Source organism: Paramisgurnus dabryanus, chromosome 8, assembly GCF_030506205.2.
Source record: "Paramisgurnus dabryanus chromosome 8, PD_genome_1.1, whole genome shotgun sequence".
Taxonomy (NCBI): Eukaryota; Metazoa; Chordata; class Actinopteri; order Cypriniformes; family Cobitidae; genus Paramisgurnus; species Paramisgurnus dabryanus.
The window spans coordinates 10,202,727-10,226,749 of NC_133344.1; the positions used below are offsets into that span (position 1 = coordinate 10,202,727).

General features: G+C 38.3%; 1 protein-coding gene across 1 annotated transcript in view; it reads right to left on the bottom strand.

Moving 5' to 3' along the window:
• The window catches only part of LOC135771878 (uncharacterized), a 138,125-nt gene that overhangs the window by 100,798 nt on the left and 13,304 nt on the right, over positions 1 to 24,023 (bottom strand). The window contains exons 10-12 of the mRNA XM_073815496.1: positions 17,002 to 17,175; positions 15,247 to 15,420; positions 13,355 to 13,528 (exon numbers count right to left, since the gene is read on the bottom strand). Coding sequence (XP_073671597.1) covers positions 13,355 to 13,528; positions 15,247 to 15,420; positions 17,002 to 17,175 — 522 coding nt within the window. The remainder of the gene's footprint in view (positions 1 to 13,354; positions 13,529 to 15,246; positions 15,421 to 17,001; positions 17,176 to 24,023) is intronic.

Sequence of the window (24,023 nt, forward strand, 5' to 3'; positions counted from 1 at the left end):
TGAAGTGTCCCTTTAAATTGCGCGTTCTCGCTTAGTCTACGAGTCCGTAGGGTGTCCCATCTGTCATTTTTACGCTTTGAAGTGTGCTCATCAGCGCCTCCTTTGCCCCCTTGATGCGGTCTTCAGCGAAGCCCGCACTGCAGCAGGCTTCGCGCACTTTGCCAACCCAGAAGTCCTTGCGAAAGGGCAATCATGCCAATCAGATGACGGAAGGGAGGAGTTCACACTGACGGGCAACTTCTCTACCTATTTCCGGTGTGATGCTCGAGTCTGTCCCAAAATACGACTCCGGTGCACCCACGTGGACTCGCATCAAGGGTCCCTAAAGTCTGGACTACGTGATGTCATCAAAGTGTGGACTCTGAGGAGGACCACAAGTCCGGAGTGTGCCATTTGGGACAGGGCGAAATTCATTCTAAGCAAAGATTAAACAAAAACCTGTTAATTGTGTCACAGGTGTTTGTTTACATTTGGGTACAACACTCTTTTACAGTACTTTTTGTATTCTTGATGAAACGTTATACGTGTCACACTGTTAACAAAGATCAGTTAACACAAATCTATTGAATTTCAGATAACAGAAACATTTCTTCATGTTATCAACACAGTAAAGAACTACATCATCTCTAATTCATTCATCAAAGGAGTGCTGTTTATCTGTTTGTTAATTTTAAATTACCAAGCACATTTTTCTATAGTTTATCTTAAATTTATAGTTTGTTCATATTGTCTCTTGCAGTGAACCTTCATTATGTTCACTTGTAAATAAAATTGCTTATCTCTTAAAGTGTCACTATGACTGTAACATAAAGAGAAATGAGTGAGAAAAGTAATAATGCTTTAGGGCTAAAAAATGTAAAGCCCCCACCCATAAAAACAAAATGCCCAGGGCAGCACACACTACAGTTACATAATTAGCAATATAATCTATATAACATGGGCGCGGGAAGTGGGGGTGCTGCAGGTGCGGCAGCACCCCCTGGTGGCAAAGATTTAAAACTGCAATGACCATAAAATGATAGCTTATAAAAATCTCTGATTGTTGTTTGTTACTGTTCCAAGACATTTTGTATGTCATGTTTGGGCTGTGTGATGAAGAGAGAATTATTAATTTAGTAATTCTAAAATGATTTAATTTATTTCAGTGTGTATTAGCCAATCAGATTTGTTTTGACGACGTGATTGCGATTCAGCTGATAAGCTGTGTAGGCTACGTATTAGCATAACACACAAGCACGCACACCCACAGCCACATAAAACGAATTACTACGCTATCTGTAGTCTATCTATCAGCTTCGCAATGTCTCAGAAGAGAATTTTTCATTTTTCAATCACACAGCCCAAAAGTCCCGAGGACTAGCGTTATTTCTCCAAATAACTCCTTATCCTGCATATCAGAAAAAGGTAATCTTTTCAAAAACTATTTAAAAATATAGCCAAATTGTTTCGCGTTGTTTAACGCACATGTAAATGTAACAGAACATTTAAAGTAAACATTTAAAGTAAAAAAGATTGAATTAAATGATTAATACGACATGAAAGGAACTAAATTGTAAAGCCTCGATGTACAATAAGGAACCTGCGCATTTAAGAGTGGTGGGCATTTCAAAAATTAATGTAAATTATTCCCATGCATCGATTTTAATGTTAAACATCTATAAATCCAAATTAATACATATGGAATATATTCCGACAATTTAGGATATGATGTTTGAATTTTAAAGTCGAAAAATATCTTATTTTTACACCGCTGCGCAGGAGGCATTGCAAACTGAAACAAAACTTAAGACAAAAATATTACATTTACGTTTAAAAATAGAATTAAATGAAACCCGTGAATTGAAAGGTCCACTAATCGCCTTAACTCGAGTGATGTCAATAAAGTTTCCATAGAAATTATAAATATTAAAAACTTAAAAAAGCAAAGGAAAACAAAGCCGGCGTAGGCTACTGGCACGAGTGAGAATGTAAAACTGGTTCCATACCTCCGACTTTCCTCCAAACTTGCTTAAAGTTAATTCTCCTGTTTTTCTTTTTTTCTTTACATCTTCAAACTCCGTGTTGCACTTAAGCTACATCATACAGAACAGCAGACCCGGTGCGTGATGGGTGCCAGAGGACTCGCGTTGCATTTTGTAACTTTTACAAATCATTTTGTAATTTGTGTAAATTTTTGGACACATTTGTTACTTTGGCCTAAATATAGTCTATATATAATATTTCTGATTATATGGCATAGTTTTCTCCCCACCCAATGAGGATAATAAAGTAATGATAAAAAATATGCTTAATCAGCGGTCCGGCCCGGCCAGAGGATAGTAGCAGAAAATAACGACCCTGGCAGAGAATCTAAACTCTATGTTGCAATAGGCTATATAGTTTGTATGCACCGTCAGCTCAGCTGTACATTATGGATGGGAGGTGCGAGTGAGTTTTTAAAAGAAAACATAGGTAGAGTGGTCTGCAGGATAAAAAGCTTGTGAACAACTTTAGAATTCTATAATAGTCCAGGCAAAATAGCGTTTTACGACAGACTAATTGTAAAAGAATTTTTTTCAGCATAGCTCATATCTATGAGGTGTCCAGAACAACATACTAAAAGTCCTAAGAAATCCTAGTTGAGGAAATATGTTAATTTCTCCTCAATCCGAAATGTGTGCCAATAAGGCCAGACTACAATACACCCCATTGGGGCTATTTTTTTCCTTTACTCCTATCAAAATGAAACTTTACACAATGAAAGTACCCATGAAAAGTAATTTTATTTGTATTACAAGTTGCTTTGAAAATTAAATTTAATATGCAAATGAGCTTTACACTAATCGAATATGCCCAAAATACACCCAAAAGTAACTTTTTAGCATTACAATTTCTTTTGAAATGAATTTGAATATCCACATGAGCTTTAAACTTATTTAATATGTCCTAATTTGCATAGGCAGAAACATCATTCATATGTATGATAAATATATCGGCCCAGTGTTCATCCAATCATCCTGCTGCTGGCCTCTAACCTGAAAACTGCCTGGCTTGGTACTTCCTGCCAGCTGTATAACTCCCGTCGGTATAATCTTCAGGGTCACGGAGGAACACAAGCCTCCCCACCACGACAAGGTAGCAACAGAAGGGGAGGCCTTTTTTGTGTTTTTGTATCTTTTTTTTTTAAATCCAGCCTGGATCCTTGACCCCTTCTCTGTGGCTCTTGGTTCCCGGCACCTCCTATATCAGTTCCTGGTTTGTTCTTTGCTTAGTTCTTCCCCTCTGGGTCATATTCATCTGATAAATCAGGCAACTGAGTTTGTACAGCTATTACCACAACATTCTCCACAAATGGTAGTGCAAGGGAGTCCATGTTTTTTTGCATTTGCATCTCTTTGTGCTGCAGTCTTTCTTGCAACTACAGTGGACGTAACTATCAACTCCAAAAGTGCAGCAGTAAGTAAACATGATTTTAAATGGTATGGATCAATCTTTCTGCAAATGTAATGATTGAGCTGAAGTTTAGAGCTGCTGTGTGCATCATGCCATCAAGAACTGAAGCCCGGAAAATGCCGCTATAAATTATAATGTGGTTATAATGTAACGCTATAGCCTATAATGTAAGTGAGCATCTTATTTATGTATTTATTTATTTTTTCAATTCAATTTTATTTATATAGCGCTTTTCACAATTTGGTACCTTTTAGACCTATGCGTATGTGTTTAGACATAGCAGTGATTAACAATCAACAAGCTGGTCCTCCCAGCCTGGCAAAAAGTGACCTGGTGTTGGCTCGTTACGCTGCTTGGCTGATCAGTCATTATTGGCATTAATCTCCCATCCAAAATATGGCACCCCAAGGTTTTGGGTCCATAAGTTCATTTCCCCTTTCCACTTCATAATTTGGTAAAAGACTTGAAGACTATGGAACTTTGCAGCTGCTGACGTTGGAGAGAGAGATTGAGGTTCCACTGGAGATGAGTTCTGAGTTACTTTAATAAAGAATTGCCTGTATCTTAGCATGTCCAGTGATTCATCCTATATGCCCCATACAGTGATACTAGAGCTTTTTCACCTGCAATGATGATGCCTTTTCCCACATTTTCCTGTGACTGGCTGAACACCTTAGATTGTTTGAGAAAGCTAGTGTCATTCTTTACTTTTTTCAGTGCCATCCCTTTCCTATGCCAAATAGACGAGATGTAGAATTACAGCCTCAAAATGATTGTGGTTGGATTGTTTGAAGAGCTCGACGTGTCATCTTGAATGGAAAAAGTCTGAAGTCATTTAGTTGCTTTTAAATAAATATCTATAATACGGTAGTGTTTTCGTTCCCTGATTAAAATGTAAGTATGGAAAACAATCAATTACACGTTCTTAATAAAATGTCATTTAAATTCTGAAACATAAGAGGATTTTATATAAACTGTTTCAGCACTGACCCATAATAGTGCCCCAACAAAATAAATGGCCAATTGCACTGCATTGTAATGAATGTATTTTGCAATGCAATTCTTTTACCCATATCAATGCTGCAAGGAAACCTCAGGTACATTTATGCTGTTATACTAGTGACCTTAAGAAAAAAGGTATCAGTCTTTCTTGTGTTTTGTTACTGCATTTACTGTGTTGATCTATTTTCTAACTTAACATGCATTTAAATTGTACAGATTTTGCTAGTGCTGCAATTCAGATTGCTTTAGTGAGGCAATTTTATCAGATAAATATAACCCAGAGGGGAAGAACCAAGTAAAGAACAAACCAGGAAATGATATGGGGGTGCCCGAACCAAAAGCCACAGAGAAGGGGTTGAGGATCCAGGCTGGATAAAAAACAAAAAAATTTCAAAAAAAAAAAACAAAAAAAACACAACCCTCCCCTTCTGTTCAAGCTTGTGTTCCTCCGTGACCATGAAGATTATACCGGCGGGGGTTATACAGCTGGCAGGAACTACCAAGCCAGGCAGTTTTCAGGTTAGAGGCCAGTCTAAAAGTAGCAGGATGATTGGATGAACATTGGGCCGATATATTTATCATACATATGAATGATGTTTCTGCCTATGCAAATTAGGACATATGTAGGACAAGTGTAAAGTTACTTTTGGGTGTATTTTGGGCATATTCGAGTAGTGTATAGCTCATTTGCATATTAAATGTAATTTTCAAAGCAACTTGTAATACAAAAAAAATTACTTTTCATGGGTACTTTCATTGTGTAAAGTTTCATTTTGATAGGAGTAAAGGAAAAAAATAGCCCCATTGGGGTGTATTGTAGTCTGGCCTTATTGGCACACATTTCGGATTGATGAGAAATTAACATATTTCCTCAACTAGGATTTCTTAGGACTTTTAGTATGTTGTTCTGGACACCTCATAGAAATGATCTATGCTGAAAAAAATTCTTTTACAATTACTTCTATTTTTTGCTCCAAAATGAGTTAGTTTGCCTGGACTATAACTCTATACACGCCACCCACCCACACCGCCGCATCCGCACCCCAGCACCGCCTACCGAAAATATCTTCCCGCGCCTCTGCTATATAAAGTATTTTTATTAGAACCTAGTAAAGCATTAAACAATTTTTTAATATGAACAAAGTTCACAATGGCGTACTTAAATAAAAATTGAGTTGGAAGCTTTTTTGGTAAATGATAGTTGTACAAACCCAAATCAAGACTATGAAATGTAAAACACTACAGGTCATCATCAAAAATATTTAGTGTTTAAAGCTCAAAAATGCAGCGTTTGAATTACTCTTGCAATACTTTGATGTCAGACGACATCAGTCTACATGGTGCAAAATTAATTTCTATAACGCGAAAAACATCTTTTCTGTGCAGTGAGAAAACAAATTTGTTGTGTCCCAGATCACACAACACCACAATACTGTTTACTTCCTAGTCCTGTTTTTGAGTCCTTAATACATAATTGAAGATAAAATTATCCCTACTGCCTACTGAAAACATATTACTTTTATATTTACAGCTGTCAATATGGTTGCATTGGCATTAAAATGCAACCTGTATCTTGAAAAGACATTGAAAAGACAAGTGAACGCGTTTGGGATCAGAATGTTATCGGACCTGTGTATCCTGATGCGGAGGTAGTCGAGTACGTTTTGTGATCGGATCTCAGTGTAATGTAAACGTAAACCAGCCATCGTTACTTGAAAACACGTACAAATCAAAATAACATAATAACCACATACATTTATTCAGTGTTGGTTTTATGCAAAGTACTTATAAATGGTTGTATTACTTCACTTCTTACACACTAGAGGGAGACATAAACAGGAAAATATGTGAGTAAACAAAGTAGAACGCAGAATGCAGAAGTATGTGTAGCGGATACCGTCTGTCGGGCTACGCACTTGTTTTTGGACTAAGATTACTCTTTACCATCTGCCACTGGTCGTGTCAGCAAAGACAGCTCCAGAAAGCGTACGGGCCAACCAAATGACCCAAGAAGAATTTGTGACAAGACGAGAGAAAGAATGAGGATCAATATCGGTGTTGCATTATCTAGAGATCTTCGCAGCAACATTTAACTAGACAGAGATGTTGATCTTGCTTGTGTTTTACGCGACAGGTGAGTTGTATTGATACGTAACCGGTCAAAAATCGTATGCTATTATATCGATCACAAGATTAGTGTGTAGACTGTAATCAATGCATCTTCCCGCGGACGATATAATGCACATAAAGAGGTATTGTACTGCAATATAACATAACGCAACATTCAATAGTGTCATGTAAATTGTTTGATAGAGTTTGGTACTGTACAGTGTAGCTCTCAGAATTTTACATCATAACCTCACAATAAGATTTGTACTGTCAATACATCATCTGAAAAATTATTGTAGATTGTAAGTTTGTTGATCTGAACACTTAATTCTGTGCTGTGTTAACACACTATTGAATTGGACTAATACTGTAACATCTATGAGTAACAATTTAGTTTTGAACATTACATAAACCTTACATAATGAAATAAAACTTTGTCATCAAACGCAACATTTATAACACTTGATTACTTTACCTCATCCATCAACATGATTTCTCGTTCCCGTCTGATTGATGGCCATCAGCGGTTGAGTTAAAGACAACAAATCCCATAGTTCCACACTACTTTACAGTGTCATTAATCCAAGTCATTGTAATGCTACGTACACACCAAACGCGTAGCATCGCGTTGCACGCTGTAGATTACTCGCGGCATTTAACTTTGTGTCATGCAAATTTTTCGCTTGGGTTGAATATTTTCAACTTGCGCGAAGGCGCGTTTGAGGTGAATAGAGCGTGTTTTCGTGGCAATCGCGCCGCCCAAATCCAATCGCCCAATTCGTCTGATTGCATCTTTGCATTTGACTTTGTATGTAATCTACTCGCGCAAATTGTTGAACTCGCGTTTGGTGTGTATGCCCCATTATTATTTTGATTGTTTTGGTGCCCTCTCGCGGCGAATTCTACATATTGCACCTTTAAAGCTAAAAAACATAAAACTTAAAATGTGAAAATTGCAGTTGTTGCGGTTGCTAGTTATTCTCTGCTGTTGGCTTCTCAATAGCACTGTATAATACAGGATTTCAGTTACCAGGACAGCCCTAAATCATGTGGCTAAAACAGTTGTAGCCCTTTGTAATTGACAGCTATTTATTTAGTGCATCTCCCCCACGAGATCCGATCAAATATACAGATACAGAAGCCACTTTATGTTGACAAATATAAACGCGATGTGTCCTGATATAGTGAAGATCCGATCTGCATGATAGTTAACTGTGTCCTGTGTGAAAACCCTCTTAGACTCACATCTGTAAGTAAATGCGACTGTCAGTCCTATGCGGTGTGAACAGAGCTAGAGTATATGCACATTTCTCACTGGAGGGGAGGTGCTTAGTTTGTGTCACTGGGAGGTCCTTTGTATTTGAAAGCACGCAAGGACTCAAATTGCTCTTGTGATACTTTGATGTCATTTGCTTATCAAACGAGTAAAATGCACCAAAAATTAAAAACGGCAAACTAGACTGAAGCAGAGATTAGAAAGCTCATCACTATCCGGGCTAAGGCTGAGATCATTCACCAGCATGAGAAAACAGCGCATCAGGCGCTCCTTATGATATTGTCATAAACTAACAAAAACTTCAGACGTTGTGGAAAAAACCTACCAAGTGCAGGAATTTAACTGTATGTGTGTGAATGCACGCACAGATTCACGAAAATAATTGGCAGTGTGAATAAACCAAAAATCTAACGATCCCGGATGCATTTTCTGTGTATTTTCCGTTAACTTTTTGTGAAAAGGGCTTTAGTGTAAGGGTTAAATATCATCCATACTGTTTATCAGTCACATATTTATCAATAAATATAATAATAAAATACAGTTTAAGTTACAGAAACCTACAGAGACTAAATTAGAGCTCATTGTTATAACATATTCAACTGAATTACAGGTAATTGGATAAAATAAAATATAAATTTATACTATTACTCACTCTAGTGTCTCCAGTTCATGATATTGATTATCATTCAGCAGCTCTATTCCTGAATGCCCACATTTATTATTAGACAGATTCAGATGTCTCAGATGTGATCTGTATGATCTCAGAGCTGAAGACAGAGCAACACAACCTTCATCTGTGATATTACAAGAACTCAACCTGTAGAAAACAAAGAACTTATTTGTACTGATTAATTTCATGTGAGTGCTTTGAAAACCATAAATGCAGACCGTATTTAAATCTCCACTGTCAACAAATAAACATACACCTTTTAGTAAGCATCAGAGAGATTATCTTACTTTAGTATTTCCAGTTTACAGTTAAACATTTTCAGTACATCAGAGATCAGCTTCACCCCTGAATCTCCAAGATTATTCTCAGACAGATCCAGTTCTCTCAGGTGAAATGTGTTTGATCTCAGAGCTGAAGTCAGAGCAACACAACCTTCATATGTGATATTACAATCACTCAACCTGTAGAGAACAAAGGACACACTAACTTCAGTCTTATAATTCACAATACAAAAGATAATATAAACACAATTTTATACAAAATCACAAAGCTACCAGTAAATGAGATAAATATTACTACTCATGTTGTAACTTTACACTCATATTAATTGTTTTGTTGGTGTTATATGTGTATCAGTATATGTACCAATGTTTAAAGAGCCACTAAAATGACCACAAAAAGTTTATATATTTATTGTTGGGGTCTGCCACAATACTGTTGTTTGAAGTTCAAAAACTGCATTATTTTTCTCATAATATAGATATTTGCAACATCTCTCTCTAAAACGCTTGATTGCAGTGCATGTCTCTTCAAAGCCCCACCCCCACAAACTCCAAGTATTCACCTTATTTTTCACGACAACTGAGGGCGGCGCCATTGCGCTCATTTTGTCAACGTACTTCCGGCTGCATATGATGAGCAGCTGAGGCAGTGGCTGAAGGCGACGCGTTAAACTTAAAAAGCTCACTCAAGTGCCTTTATGTTTGTTTCTTACCAATATTAACGGACGGGAAGCCGACTGAGGAACACCGTTTTCCCAAGTAATGGTTCAACTACGATGTTCCGGTAACTTGAAGCCATGCCGGGTGTTGAAAAGGTGGTCAGTTTCAGGTAAGCTATCTTAGCTAAATGTGCTCTTTCGCCTAACGTTATATTTGTGATTTACATTCTACAAATAAACTTAAGATCAGTAACGTTAGTTTATAAAATGCAATTATTTTGAATGATTTTCATTGCCCACCTATATTTTTTTATTTAAGATAAGACAACGATATATTATAGTACATTACATTCTTACAGTAGCTCACGTGATTCATACAAGTTACCGAGATTTCAGATGCTAGGAGGTCAGTTAATTTCTCATTCAGATATTGATGATAATGACCTATTAAACGACATATTATTTAACACTGAAGTTAGAGCTTACGTCACGTTTAGCGAGTAAAGACAAACCAATAATAATGCGACGTAGGTTGGGGGGCAGGACTCAAAAAAGGAAAGCCAATCCTATTAGCGTGAAAAATAGTGTGAGATGTATGATACGTCTCACAAAAATACTGTTTATGACACTCCCGCCCTGTTTCTTGTGTCAGATCATCACCCTCTGTTTCTTGTCTCAGATGCGCTGCATCTCCATCTGACACAACAAACAAAGGGGTGGAGCCTGTTAAGAGATGCGTGTCACTAGGGCTGGGCAAAAAAAAATCGATTTTTTGATTAATCGTTTTTTAAAACGTGGTCGATTCAGAATCGATTCTCAAAGAGCAGAATCGATTTTTTTCTTTCATATTTATTTCTGCAAACATTGAACGAAAGATTAACATTAATCGAATTACTAGTCTTCTTCACTAGATGTCACCCTCTTTTTTGCCTAGCGCATGTAACCAAGGAGCAAGAGGAAAGCCTGTCATTCATTCATTCAGTGCTTAAAATGGCGGTTTCAGGTGCTTCGTCGATTTTATTAATTACCCACTTGTAACCTGCTGTTCACTATTCTTTTTATTAATATAGTATTTGTATTAAATCTATATTCATTGAGTTGAATAGAGTATAAAAACCAGTCCGAGTACCAGCATCGAAAATTGAATCGAGAATCGAAATCGAATCGTTTTGGTAGCTTGTGAATCGAAATCGAATCGATCTGGAAAATCTGAATCGATACCCAGCCCTACGTGTCACTATGGAAAATGAACCAATGGGCCCAGAGCCGGCCCAGCCACTAAACGACACTTGCAATTGCAAAGGGCCTCGTGGCCAGCAGAGGGCCCCCTAAAGTCACTTAGCTAGTGGTTGAAAAAAAATCATTCATCAAAAGTAACATAAAATAAATATAAATATTCATTATTTATTATTATGGCAATGTTAAAAAGGCTGTTACTTGTTATTATAGTTATTATGAAAGTTCGCTAATAAGATCTCTTTCTTGCCGAGATTGATTGACACACAGCATCCAGCGCAGCAGCCAATCAGTGCCCGAGACTATGTGCAGGCGAGCATCCCGCCCACAGAACGCAAAGTTGAGTTGAGCCGGATCGCTGATACAGACGCGAACTTTTGCTGTTGCTTTAAGGACAATTTCTTTAATGTTATGCGTGTTTGTGCGTAAATGCGAAGTAAGTGGATCTTATTTGACTTCGGTAATGACCAAACCTGTGTTCTGTTTGACTTCTCTTTCTTATATTTGCCATCATAACGTGAATTGGTTTATTAAGCTTAATAATTAATATTTAAACGGTTTAACGTGGTAAATTAATTCTGTTACGCTTATATTTCACGTATGCCATTGTCATTTCTACATATTTATGTCATTAGTGTAATTATATTGTTAAACGTCTGAATTTAAAGTGTTTTATGTGTAAGAGTAAACAAACTCATGCGCATATGCGTGGTACATGTCCAGACAGCGCACCATTGTTAAACCACCTGCTAGCCTTTGCAAAAGTGTATAATGTCACTGTTCGGTGTTTAATATTTAAACTATAGCAATGCATATGACATACAGTAGCCAGCTTTGTTAGATTAATGTTATGAATGCAATGTTAATTGTTAATCTTCAATTATTAATATTATTTGCAAGTGAATTGTTATTATCCACAAACCTATGTTTGTGTCAGATTTAGCTAATCTCAAACAAGAATGTTAGGTACTATTAACCTTGTTTGTTGGGTTTTAGATATTATTGTTAATTTTGTTTAGTTGAAAAATTTAAACATTTGAGTGTTATATTTATTATTTTATATAATATTTTAATTAAATGTTATTCTATTTACTCAATTTCATTTTAATTATATATAGGCTGTTGTTTGTGCGTCTTAATCTCTGGTGTCAATTAAAAATGTTTCTTTGATGGTCAGTGAAAATCACTTTATCAGTCTTTTTATTCAGCAAGTTCATCAGTGTGTGTTTGTTGCACTGCACTGCCATTCAGTTCAGTCAGTGGTATCATATTTTTCTGTTAGACATCAAACATGGAACTCAAATCAAGAACTTAAGGGGGCAGTTTCCCTGAAAGGAATTAAACTAGTCCTAGACTAAAATAAAAGTAGGCGAAGAGCTTTCCAAACTGAAAAAAGCTTGCACTGACATATCTTAAAATACACCAGTGCCCTTTGTTTTGCCCCAAAATCCACACAAATAATGTTTTTAGTAAGGCATTTTTGTTAAAATTAGTTATGTTTTCTAATTAAACTAAGGCCGAGTCCTGTCTTAAGATATTCCCTGTCCGGGACCACCCCAAGGTCTTTTATTGTCATTCTGTAGGCTACATGTTGCCACATAAGAACGAAATACGTACTCAGGACCAGCAAAAAAGATCATTAACATACAGTATACATAGAATAATTAAAACATAATTTAATAGACACATTTAAAAAAAATAACATATTAGATATCATATGTGCAGTATAGTCATAAGGTAGTCATTGCTTTTCTTTAGGCCTTACTTAAAACGGTCAAAGGGCCCCCGACTAAATTTTGCTTAGGGCCCCCAAAGGTCTAGGGCCGGCTCTGAATGGGCCGCTGTCCCTGCTTTATGGGCTGGTCGTTGGCCAATAAAAAAAATTATATTTTATTCACCGGCCCCCAAGTGCGTCGGCCCAACGGGCATCTCCACACAACATGGAGCAAATACACATGAAAAACTCACATATATGATGTCAGTTTATTTAATTTTTTTTAACTATTTGTTATGTTTTCTACAGCTTCTAACAACTAATAAATCTACAAATAATAATGAATATTGGTTGTGTTCCTAAAGCGTTAGGTTTCAACCAATTAGGAACAGATTAATCCTTTAGGGTCAAACATTGCACAAATCCAGCCTTGACCTCTCCATGTTTAAGGAAGCAGTGATCACAAAAATGACGGGAGCAGAACTATAGTTTTAATATTTCACTTACTCAACAACTTACTTAACAAATCAGGTCTCTTTGACAACAGCAAGTGGGCGGGTATAAGCAGCTAGTGGGTGGGCATTATTCAAATGAATACGTCCACGTCATCAGGTCACGGAAATAACTGTAGAACTACATCTCAGGCGTTTACTGTAGTACATTAAAAATGCCTTCGGTTAAAGAGAATTCTTAATTCTTGTCCATGTTACTTAATGTCAAAACAGTTGTTCTTGTTAGATCATGGTGCATTAACTATGTTAACAGTTAAGATGCTTGATTTTATAAATGTATTAGTAAATGCCAAAATTAACATGAACTAAGATTAATAAATGCTGTAGAAGTATTGTTCATTGTTTGTTCATGTTAGCTAATGAATTAACTAATTGTTCACAAAAAAACCTTATTATAAAGTGTTACCCAAATGTTTTATGAAATCACGGTACATGTGTGACTATCGGAAAGAGATAATCTTACCTCAGTATCTCCAGTTTACAGTGAGGATTCTCCAGTACATCAGAGATCAGCTTCACTCCTGAATCTCCAAGATTATTATAAGAAAGATTCAGATCTCTCAGGTGTGATGGGTTTGATCTCAGAGCTGAAGACAGAGCAACACAACCTTCATCTGTGATATTACATTCATGTAACCTGTAGAGAACAAAGACACATACTTCAGTTTCTTAGTTCACAATACAAAAGACAATAAGAAATATGACAGAGATTGAAAACAGTGCAAACCAACCCCGCTCTCCCCTACCTTTATCGATCCATTACACAGACTCTGTTCAGTTTATCAGAATGGCTGTGACATCAAACAGTATGTAGAAGAGTTCCTTTATTTCAGTGAATTTGTTAACGGACATGATGAAATGTTAAAGGACAGTTTTTGGTCTGGATTAGATGACGATATCAGTCTCAAACTCGCAGATGAGGAGGCTAAATGGTCACTAGCACAATTTATTGACTCTGTGTTGCCGTTTTGTGGCTCCCCGTTTATGATAGGGCCAGTTGATGAGAACACCCCTCTTGTAAACAGTTTTTTTTTGGAGGGGCAGTAGGCATCAGGCTCCATGGGCTGGAGAGCCAGACCAGCCACAGACACCTGTATGCTCTACGTTAACCCTGTCTACTCCTGTCCTTGAAATGCCTGTTGCCAAAACCAGTTCAAACCACACCTATCTCGGTTACAAAAATGGCCACCACTGTGCCTGTTTCTCTGTCTAAGAGGGCAATCAGAAGGAAACCCTTCCCCTAGAAGGCCCCCAGGTCTGTATCTGTTCCCAAAATGGCTATCGCCATGTCTGCACCTGTTTTTGAGATGGCTTCTACCATACCTGCACCAATTATTAAGAGGGCCACTGCCATAACTACACCCGTTCCCCAGAGGGCCATTGCCATACCTGCACCAGTTATCAAGATGCCCGCCATGCCTGCACCTGTTCACAAGATGGCTGCCGTCATGTCTGAGCCACATAAAAATGGCTGCCACACCCGAGCCACTTCACAAGATGGTCGCCACACCTACCTCTCCAGTTCATGCCAGGACCCAGTAAGGCCTGTTTCCGAGTTCGCTGAGTTTCCTATAAACGCCGAAATGGTTACTCATGAGTTTCCTTTGTCCTGTAGATCAGCCAACATGGTCGCTCCCAAGCTCCATAGACTCTCTGCCTTTGCCAAAATGACCGTGCACAACTCCTATAGACTCTCTGTCCTCTCCAAGAGGGCCAATCCCGAGCTCCTGTCTAAGATGACCGACTATGAACTTTCTGCCCTGTCCAAGATTGCCATACCAGAGTTTGCCTGTCTCTCTGTCTTGAATAACCTGCCTTTTACTAACCTGACTTTGTCTGGATTATTTGTGTTTAGATTGCCTTTGATGTACATGTTTGCCTGGTTTGTGACCCTTGCTTATCTTTAGAGGTGTTCTAATAAAATTGCATTTGGATCAAACCTGCTTCTCCCATATATGACACCTACCAGGCTACAGGTGAAGAAGCTCTTTATGCCTTCTAACGTCTCAAAATCGGTCCTCATTTATGTCCAAGAGACTCAATGATAATCCTTTACATTTTATTCCGTTAATTTTTCATATTTAAAAGCGTTTTTGTGCTGCTGCGCATCCATGTATGTATTTAATCAACGTAGCGCTAAATGTGAAAATGATCATTGCGCCAGGTTGAAACTAGCAAAAGACACTTGTGTCGCGCATTGCGCTGCATTGGGCTAGGTGTAAGATAGAGCCCTAAATGACGCAGTTGGCAAGTGATCTAACTGGTGAGAGGCTGAATCCCTGGTGTCACCGGTTATACAGACTATCGCAACAAGCCTACACAGTACATGTGTGACTATCAGAGAGATGATCTTACTCTAGTTTCTCCAGTTTACAGTCAGGATGCTCCAGTACAGCAGACAGCAGTTTCACTCCTGAATCTCTTAGTTGATTCTTAGTCAGATTTAGATCTCTCAGGTGTGATGGGTTTGATCTCAGAGCTGAAGACAGAGCAGCACAACCTTCAGCTGTGATATTACAATCCGTTAACCTGTACAAAACAATGACACACACTTCACTTTCTCAGTTCACAACACACACATATGATCAACATAGATTATTTATTTTTATTTGTTTTCACTTATGTTCATTTTGTGTATGTTTGTGTATTATTAACTTGTCAATCTCAGTTTTCAAACCCAGTTGTTAAACAGCATTCAGAAACATCTAAATGTTGATGTGTGTTATTCTGATCTACTGACAGTGAGAAACTCATTTGTGTATTTTTTACACCTAGACTTGACTACTAAAATAATAATTCAAATGATAAATTCCATCACTCAGATCTCTTCTCTGTCCTTCACATAGACCTATCTATCTTATTTCCAAAGGTGGAAGTAAGCAATGTGACGTATTTCCTTTTTCTTTGTGAGACTTCAGTTGTAATAGCTGGCAGAAAACAATGTTGTGCACTCTTAGAACAGATATGTTTTAAAAACAAAACACTACTGTTAGAATAAACACATCTCTGTGTTATTATTGAAACAAAACATTTTGTGTTACTTTTAACACAACCTAAAGCTTCAAATCCAAAGAGATCTTTTTATAGTGAAGCCTCATCCACACCTAAAACAGCTCGGTTAAACACGTCCATGCAGGTAGATTCCATACTGGTTTGAACATTTGCATAACACCACCCTAATGTATATGCAAAGATAGAGGGTGTTACTTTCAATCGCGTTGTATTGTATTATTGTTTCCGCCATGTCGAGTAGACGCTGTGTGTTTCATTGCGAAAGGCAAACTACTTTGTTTGGCCTTCCAATAGAGTAAACATTAAGAAACCAGGAGTTAGGTTTGATTTACAACACTGTTTCAGAACAGTACATCCCAAGTTCGATTGTGTGCTGCACATTTTACGAATGACTACTTTCTAAACATGGGGGAGTACAAGCCTGGATGTACACAAAGGCTTTGTCTAAAAGGTGGAGATTCCAACTACACTTTGGTTCTGCTGACTGACATCCTGTAACACATTGCGCTGGTAAAGTTGATCGATCAGCTTAGCCATCTGTGTTTTCTGGTCAGATTTAGGCTCGTATTGATAAGGTAGTAAAGACGATAGTATCTCCTGGCTTTCACTATTGCTTTGGGAGCTCATCTTTAAGAACATTGTAAGGAGCATCACATTTCTGTTTAGGTAATCGGGGTATTCGGCCAATTACAACGCACTGGATAGCTTGCTAATTGTTTCACACCGCACTTTCTCAGAACGATGAGCTTTGTATAAAACGACCTGTTACAGAAGGGTGGAAGTTAGAGGTGCTACACAAATGTACGGTATGTGGGAAATAATGCGTTTTTTGAACCATAATCCACGTTGTATTACACCAAATACACAAAGTAATGTGCTTTTTAGCCACAAAATATGGGCCCTTTAATTATGTTGTTTGAGCTAAAGGAAATATTAATCTCATCATTATCAATCTCAACATCTCTCTGATGATTGTCTTCATGTAAGTGTTTTGAAAATCATAAATGCAGACAGCATTCATATTTGCTCCACTGTCAACAACTAAATTAACATCTTTTACCAAGAACCAGTATATGTGTGACCATCATATAATATTACTTCAATTTCTCCAGGTTACAGTGAGGATTCTCCAGTAATTCAGAGAGCAGCTTCACTCCTGAATCTCCTATCTTATTATCAGACAGATTCAGTTGTCTCAGGTGTGATGGGTTTGATCTCAGAGCTAAAGACAGAGCAGCAAAACCTTCATCTGTGATATTACAATCACTCAACCTAAAGAGAACAATAAGAACACACTGTTAACTCTTAACACACATTTGAGTACAGTACAAACAATTTAACAAACATTAATAGTATATTTTGGTGGCGTTTAAATTTTGTGGCAGAAGATTTGTGCTGGTACCTGAAAGGATGCAGGTTTGGCAACAGCAAGGAGTCTTTTAGACTCTGAACTGAGTTACTATTGCCTGTTTATAAAATAAGACTACTACACTTACATTTCTCAGTTGCTTTTTATATAGCATCTGCTAAATAAATAAATGTATAAGCCATACCTGTCAACCCTCCCGTTTTTCCCGTGATTTTCCCGTATTTTACCATTCTTTCCCGCCATCATCCCGTTTTAACAATTTCCCATATTTCTCCAGTATTTTTAGTAACACTGCTGTTTGTGCTTTACTGCTTAACTCAGAAGGTGTTGAGGAATGCAATGTCTGTGACCTATGTGTAACAAGTCACTTGCAGATACAAGAGAGCCATACAAACAATGATACAAGGTATACACTGCAAAAAATGAAGTTCTTACTTAGTATTTTTGTCTTGTTTTCAGTATAAATATCTAAAGTCTTAATTCTTGAATTAAGTGTTTAAGGGTGTTTTCACATATACACTGTTTAGGTCGGCCCAAATGACATGTCGCTCCGAGTACGGTGCGTTTGGGTCAGTGTGAACACAACAGCCGCACTCGGGTGCGCACTAAACGGCCGCTCCGAGACCACTCCAAACAGGTGGTTTCGGAGCGGCTGTTGCCGAACTCTGGGGCGACCCACCTATGGTGTGAACACTGCTGGACCTCGGGCCGAACCAAATACAGGAAGTTCTCCACATGTTTGAGCCACTGGGCTTTCGTTGTGACGTGAGCCGGGTGTTATATTGTGGGTTAACAACAAACAAGCCAATCCTGGTCCGTTGCATAGAGATTCGCTGTCTCCTTTATGTTGGAGCTGATGATTTTATAAATGCATAGCTGTCCTCCACACACAAATAGTGACATTACGGGCTTTTTAGCAAACGGCTCCGTGAGAAAGCTTTAATAGAACAGCTACACAATTTCGCGTTAAAGCAAAGAAACTTCGCAAAGACGTGCATCGTGTATCTCCACATCTTGATAGCTGCGCTCTCCCTGTCAGGCTGGTTGTCGTGGAAACGTGGGGGTGGTCATGAGACGGTTAGAGCTGTCAGAGACCAATGACAGCGCTGACCGTTGTCACATGGTGTACGGTGCGGCATTTCCAGTAAAGTAAAAAATATATATATATGTGAACACGGACCACACTAACTGAAAAATGATACAATGTATTTTGGTGCGCTCCGAGGCCGCACCACAGTGCGCACCAACATATGTGAAAACAACCTAAGACACAAATGACTGCATCTCTAAACATCCCTCTGTCAAGCTCCTGAAGTTCACAGATGACACCACAGTCATCGGCCTTATCCGGGATGGAGACGAGTCTGCTTATAGAATGGAGGTTGAACAGCTGGCTGTTTGGTGCAGTCTTAACAACCTGGAGCTGAACACGCTCAAAACAGTGGAGATGATAGTAGACTTTAGGAGAAACCCCCCTGCACTCCCTCAGCATCATGAACAACACTGTGGAGGCAGTGGAGTCATTCAGGTTCCTGGGCACCATTATCTCTCAGGACCTGAAGTGGGACAATCACATTGACTACACTTTGAAAAAAGGCTCAGCAGAGACTACCTTCATCAGCTGAGGAAGTTCAACCTGCCACAGGTGCTGCTGACACATTTTTACTCAGCTGTTATTGAGTCAGTTCTGTGCACTATGTTTTTAACCACAGTTCTGGTCAGCCAGCAAATCAGATATAAGAAAACTGCAACGGATTGTCAGGACAGCTGAAAGGATTATTGGTGTGCACCTGCCCAACCTTCAAGACTTGTACAACGCCAGAGTGAAGAAACGGGCAGGTAACATCATCACAGACCCCTCTCACCCCGGACATAACCTTTTTACACTTCTGTCCTCAGGCAGACGTTACAGATCGCTGTGCATTAGAACATCTAGGTAAAAGAACATTTTTTCCCCCAACGCTATCTCCAGCTTAAACTGATAAACATAGCATTTACCCCTGGTTTAGAATTCACTTGTTGTACTGAGAGTAAAAATTAGTTCTGTATAAGAATATATAAAAAATACATAAAAATACATACATGCATACATAAACCACATTGGTATTATTATTTATTTTACCTGGCGAATAAAAACTAATTCTGATTCTGACTTTGTTTTACATCAAATATTCAATAAAAAATCATAAACTGCATTATTTGAAAGCTAAAACACGCAAGATTCATGTTTTTAGCTTATTTTTGCCATCAATACACTGGAGTGAAAGGATTAAATGAAATGCAGATGGACCGCATATTAATATGAATGAAGCTTTATTTGTCACACCAGTGAAATGAAACCATCAACATGTCCATAAAACAAGGGGGTAGACAGAACAGGTCGACAGAGCATTGAGAAGTAGTACAGCATGACATGAGGGAGGGGAGGAGACTATGCTCCAAAGGGAGTACAGTTTGGGAACATTGAAAAAACACCTCAGCAACATAAGCACATAGTCAGTACACCTTACAACATGAACAACACACGACTTGCAACACGATAGGGGGGAATGGGGGTTTGAGATAGCCCAGCGCAGGCAAGCAGCCATCCGGTCCTGCAGCAATATTTGGCGCTGGTCACAGACCCGTCTGTCCGACTGGGGGGTACAAAGCTGCGAAGGCAAGGGATTTGGGTACTGGGTGGTGATTGCATATATATGTGTGTGTGTAAGAGTTTGTGTGTGTGTAGGCCTTGAGAGAGTCGCTTCGCCTGGCATCCAAATCTTGTTGCCTCAGTCCGCAGGATGTTAAAGCGTTAACACAGCAAATTGCCATGGAGACAACCTTGATTAGGCCCAAACAGAGTCAACAATCATCAGCTGTCTGTGGGAGAGGGGTCAGGGAATGCAAGACCGTCTCGCTGCAGTGCTCTTCCTAGGGAGTTGTTGTTCCAGCAGCGGCCTTGGCCGAGGCCAGTGCTGCATAAGGGGGGGCGAAAGCAGATAAGATTGGAATTATTTACTCTTGGGGCGAGTAGCCGCATTCCTTTACACGACTACTCTCTTAGTCCATTCTGGTCCATCAGCTTTTTCAAATCCGTGACCATCTCCTGGATGTTATCCATATTGCGGGTCATTTCCAAGTTGTTATACAAAATGCGGTTAACTCTTTCACCGCCAGCGTTTTTAAAAAAAGTTGCCAGCCAGCGCCAGCGTTTTTCATGATTTTCACCAAAGTTTAAGGCCTTCCAGAAAATTTTCTTATTTAAATATATAAACATACAATATACAAAATGAAAGAACAGACCCTCTGCTTTCAAAAAAAAAAAAACGTTTCATCCTACATTCAGTGGTTCTTTTGTAATCAGCTTTTTAATATGGGTAGGTTTCTGCAAAAACACCACATTTTAGATAATTAAATTTTTGTGACAGACTTTTCATAGAGATCCCATTCAGAGCGATCTTTAAAACAGACACGGACATGCAGCCGCTTGCCATAGGGCAATACTTCCGAGTTTAAAAAGTTGCAGAAGGGCAAACTGGTTCCCCCGAACCCAAGCTTCTAGTTGAGAAGATGGTGTCAATTGCGTTGAGAGACCAGTTGATCAAATCCAAGATTTTTAATCCAAAAAAAACAAAAATAGAAAAAACCTGGCAAGATCCTCCTTTGTTTGCATGCGCGCATACAGTTAGAATTATCGATCATGTTTATTTTCTATCAAATATCGATTCTTATTACTGAAAATTAATCTCTTCCTGCTTTGTTAGACTGTTCTGAGGAATATTCTGCCTTAGTTTTCTGCTTTGTCCAATCAAATAAGGTTAGAGAACTTAAAATGTCCTGGATGTGCACATTGGGTAAGCAAAGTGTCATGCGCACACAAATGTTTTGTTTTGGTAGCAAGGCAGGTCGGCTAGCCTCTCACAGAGCCGCTGAGACAGAGATGGGCATAAATACATGGAAATGTATTTCAAATACAAATACAAAATACTGTGAGGAAAAATGTATTTAAATACAAATACAGTATTTTGTATTTTAAAAATACACAAAATACATGTGAAATTGGTGATTCAGTGCATCTATCCCTATTATGCTGAAATCTATCTGGGTCTATTTCTGAATGCCAAAAAGCATTTAGATGTGTGCAACTGCTTAGAAACTTTCGTTTTATTTTTCATACCTCTTGCTTTCCCCTGCCCTGTAGGAAATAAAAAACTAGAAAAAAGACTTGGTAACACTTTACTTGAAGGGGTGTTCATAAGACTGACATGACACCTTCATAATCATAACATGACACGTGTCATGAACATGAAGAAGATTTTATGCACATTTATGACAACTGCCATTAAGTGTCATTTACTCAATTATGTAATTTTTAATGCAAAGATGACATTGTTGGAGATGTCTTTGTTATGACGCTTGACACATAAACCAATACAACACAACTAGTTATAAGTCATAAACAATAATTATCAAACTTAAGAAACTACCTAGCTTTGTGGGTTAACATTACATTAAACTGTGATTTAAATGTCATTAAGTGTTAATACTATGTCAAATATTATTAATACTCAATCAAATAAACATTATGAACTGAAGAATATTCATGATGCTCTTATAAAACTATTATACAGAGTATTAACACTTAATGACATTTTAATGACAAATTCAATTTGTATCACTGGTAAAGTGGTCAGTTATGTTGTCTTGGTTAATGTCAAGTTGTCATGACAAGTTATGATGTATGGGTTTATGTCAAGTTGTCATAAAGACATCTCAAACAATGTCATCTTTGCAATAAAAATGACATAATTGAACAAATGACACTTAATGACAGTTGTCATAATTGTCCATAAAATCTCCTTCATATTCATGACACGTGTCATGTCATGGTTATGAAGGTGTCATGTCAGCCTTATGAACACTCATTCAAGTAAAGTGATGTTTTATAAAAACATCATAAAAACTTTTTCATGTGTCGTCGGCCCACAACCTAAACAGTTTATATGTGAAGAAATCCACGTATTTACTTCTCACGAGACGAGTGTTTGACAAATTATTCGGCATACTTCCTCTCATTGCTGCTTTTTGATGATTTTGAGAACAATTACTCACGAGTCATCATCTATCATTTACAGAATTATACAACGAAGCGCACGTCAAGCATAAAAGCCTTATAGGTTTACTGAGGAGCCCGCAGGTTCAGCAGGTTCACGCCCTAGAGTAGAGCCATGCGAATTGCAAAAGTGTAAACAAGGCTTCAACTGCACAAAGCTAAAGAGAAATCAGCAACTGTGTGCTGATTCCACCACTTGCCGTGTCACGTGTTAAAGGGCCTATAAGGAAAACACCACAGTTTTTCAATATTTTCCTATGTTCTTACCTCAGATGAATGAATACATGCCTATCTTTTTCCAATATGTACACTTCATCTTTGCACAGCGTGTCATGAATGTGTTAGCATTTAGCCTAGTCCCATTTATTCCTTAGGATCTAAACAGGGATGAGTTTAGAACCCACCAAACACTTCCATGTTTTCTCTATTTAAAGACTTTTACATGAGTAGTTACACGAGTAAGTATGGTGGCACAAAATTAAACATGATTTTTAAGTGAATAAAAAATGAGAACTATATTGTATGGCGGAAGAGCACTTAGTCTGGCGCAGTAACATCATCACTCCTGTGAAGATGTTACTGTGCGCTGAGTTCGAAATGCTGCAAACTAAGTGCTCTTCCTCCATGCATTGAAAAAAGATAGTTATGTATTAATTTGTCTAAGTTGAGGTGAGAACATAGTAAAATATTAAAAAATGGCGGTTTTCCTTTAAGTCAAAAGTATAGGCCTATTTGTCAGCATTCCACACTCTGTCTCAGTCGTGCAACGTGCAAGTGCAACTGCCTGCCAACGTGTGAATTTCCTTTCGCGACAGTTATAATAACACAAATCACATCACACCCAATAACTCAATCGCCCTTGCTTTTTTCCCACTCCAACATTTCAATTATTGCCTACTAAAAGCTGCATAGATTTATTTGCTTACCTGAACTCTGGTGTCCGGTCTGAACTAGTTGATGTATGAAAACAGCACCCTGACTGGTTGACTGGCTTAAAGTATTTTGAGTATTTTAAAAATACAAAAATACTCATCTTAAAGGACAAGTTCGGTATTTTAGACTTAAAGCCCTGTTTTCAGATTGTTTATGGTCAAATAGAATGGTTTTGACTGAAATTTCGACATTTTCGGCTGCCCTGAGAATTTTCGCGTGTTTGTGTTTCAGCTCAGACCTCTACAATGGGTTTAATGGTGCACTGGAACAATCCTTCCTAAAATGCATTAAACTTTCGTTTACAAAGACGTGAAACTCACCGAGTGGTCAGGGGTGTTAAAGACGTGAAACTCACCGAGTGGTCAGGGGTGTTCACTGATATGCTCACACAAAAATCGCTGCAAAAGATGCTTTCCAACAGCAGTTTTAGCATTCGTTGTTAACTTGTGGACCTATTTCCCCAAATGCCTCACACCCGTATATTCTTCCGCTTAGAGCTTGAATAATAAACACTCCAGCCCAGGTGGGGGCGCTAATCCGCCTTTGCCAATTGCAAGAATAGAAACAAGTTCCCGGCGCGGAGTAATACCGTACCTCACAGGACGTCTAATACAGTCAATGGAGTTGGTAAAAACTACGATAAAAATTGTTGGAATGCGTCTTTTGGAGCGATTTTTGTGTGAGCATACCAGTGAACACCCCTGACCACTCGGTGAGTTTCAC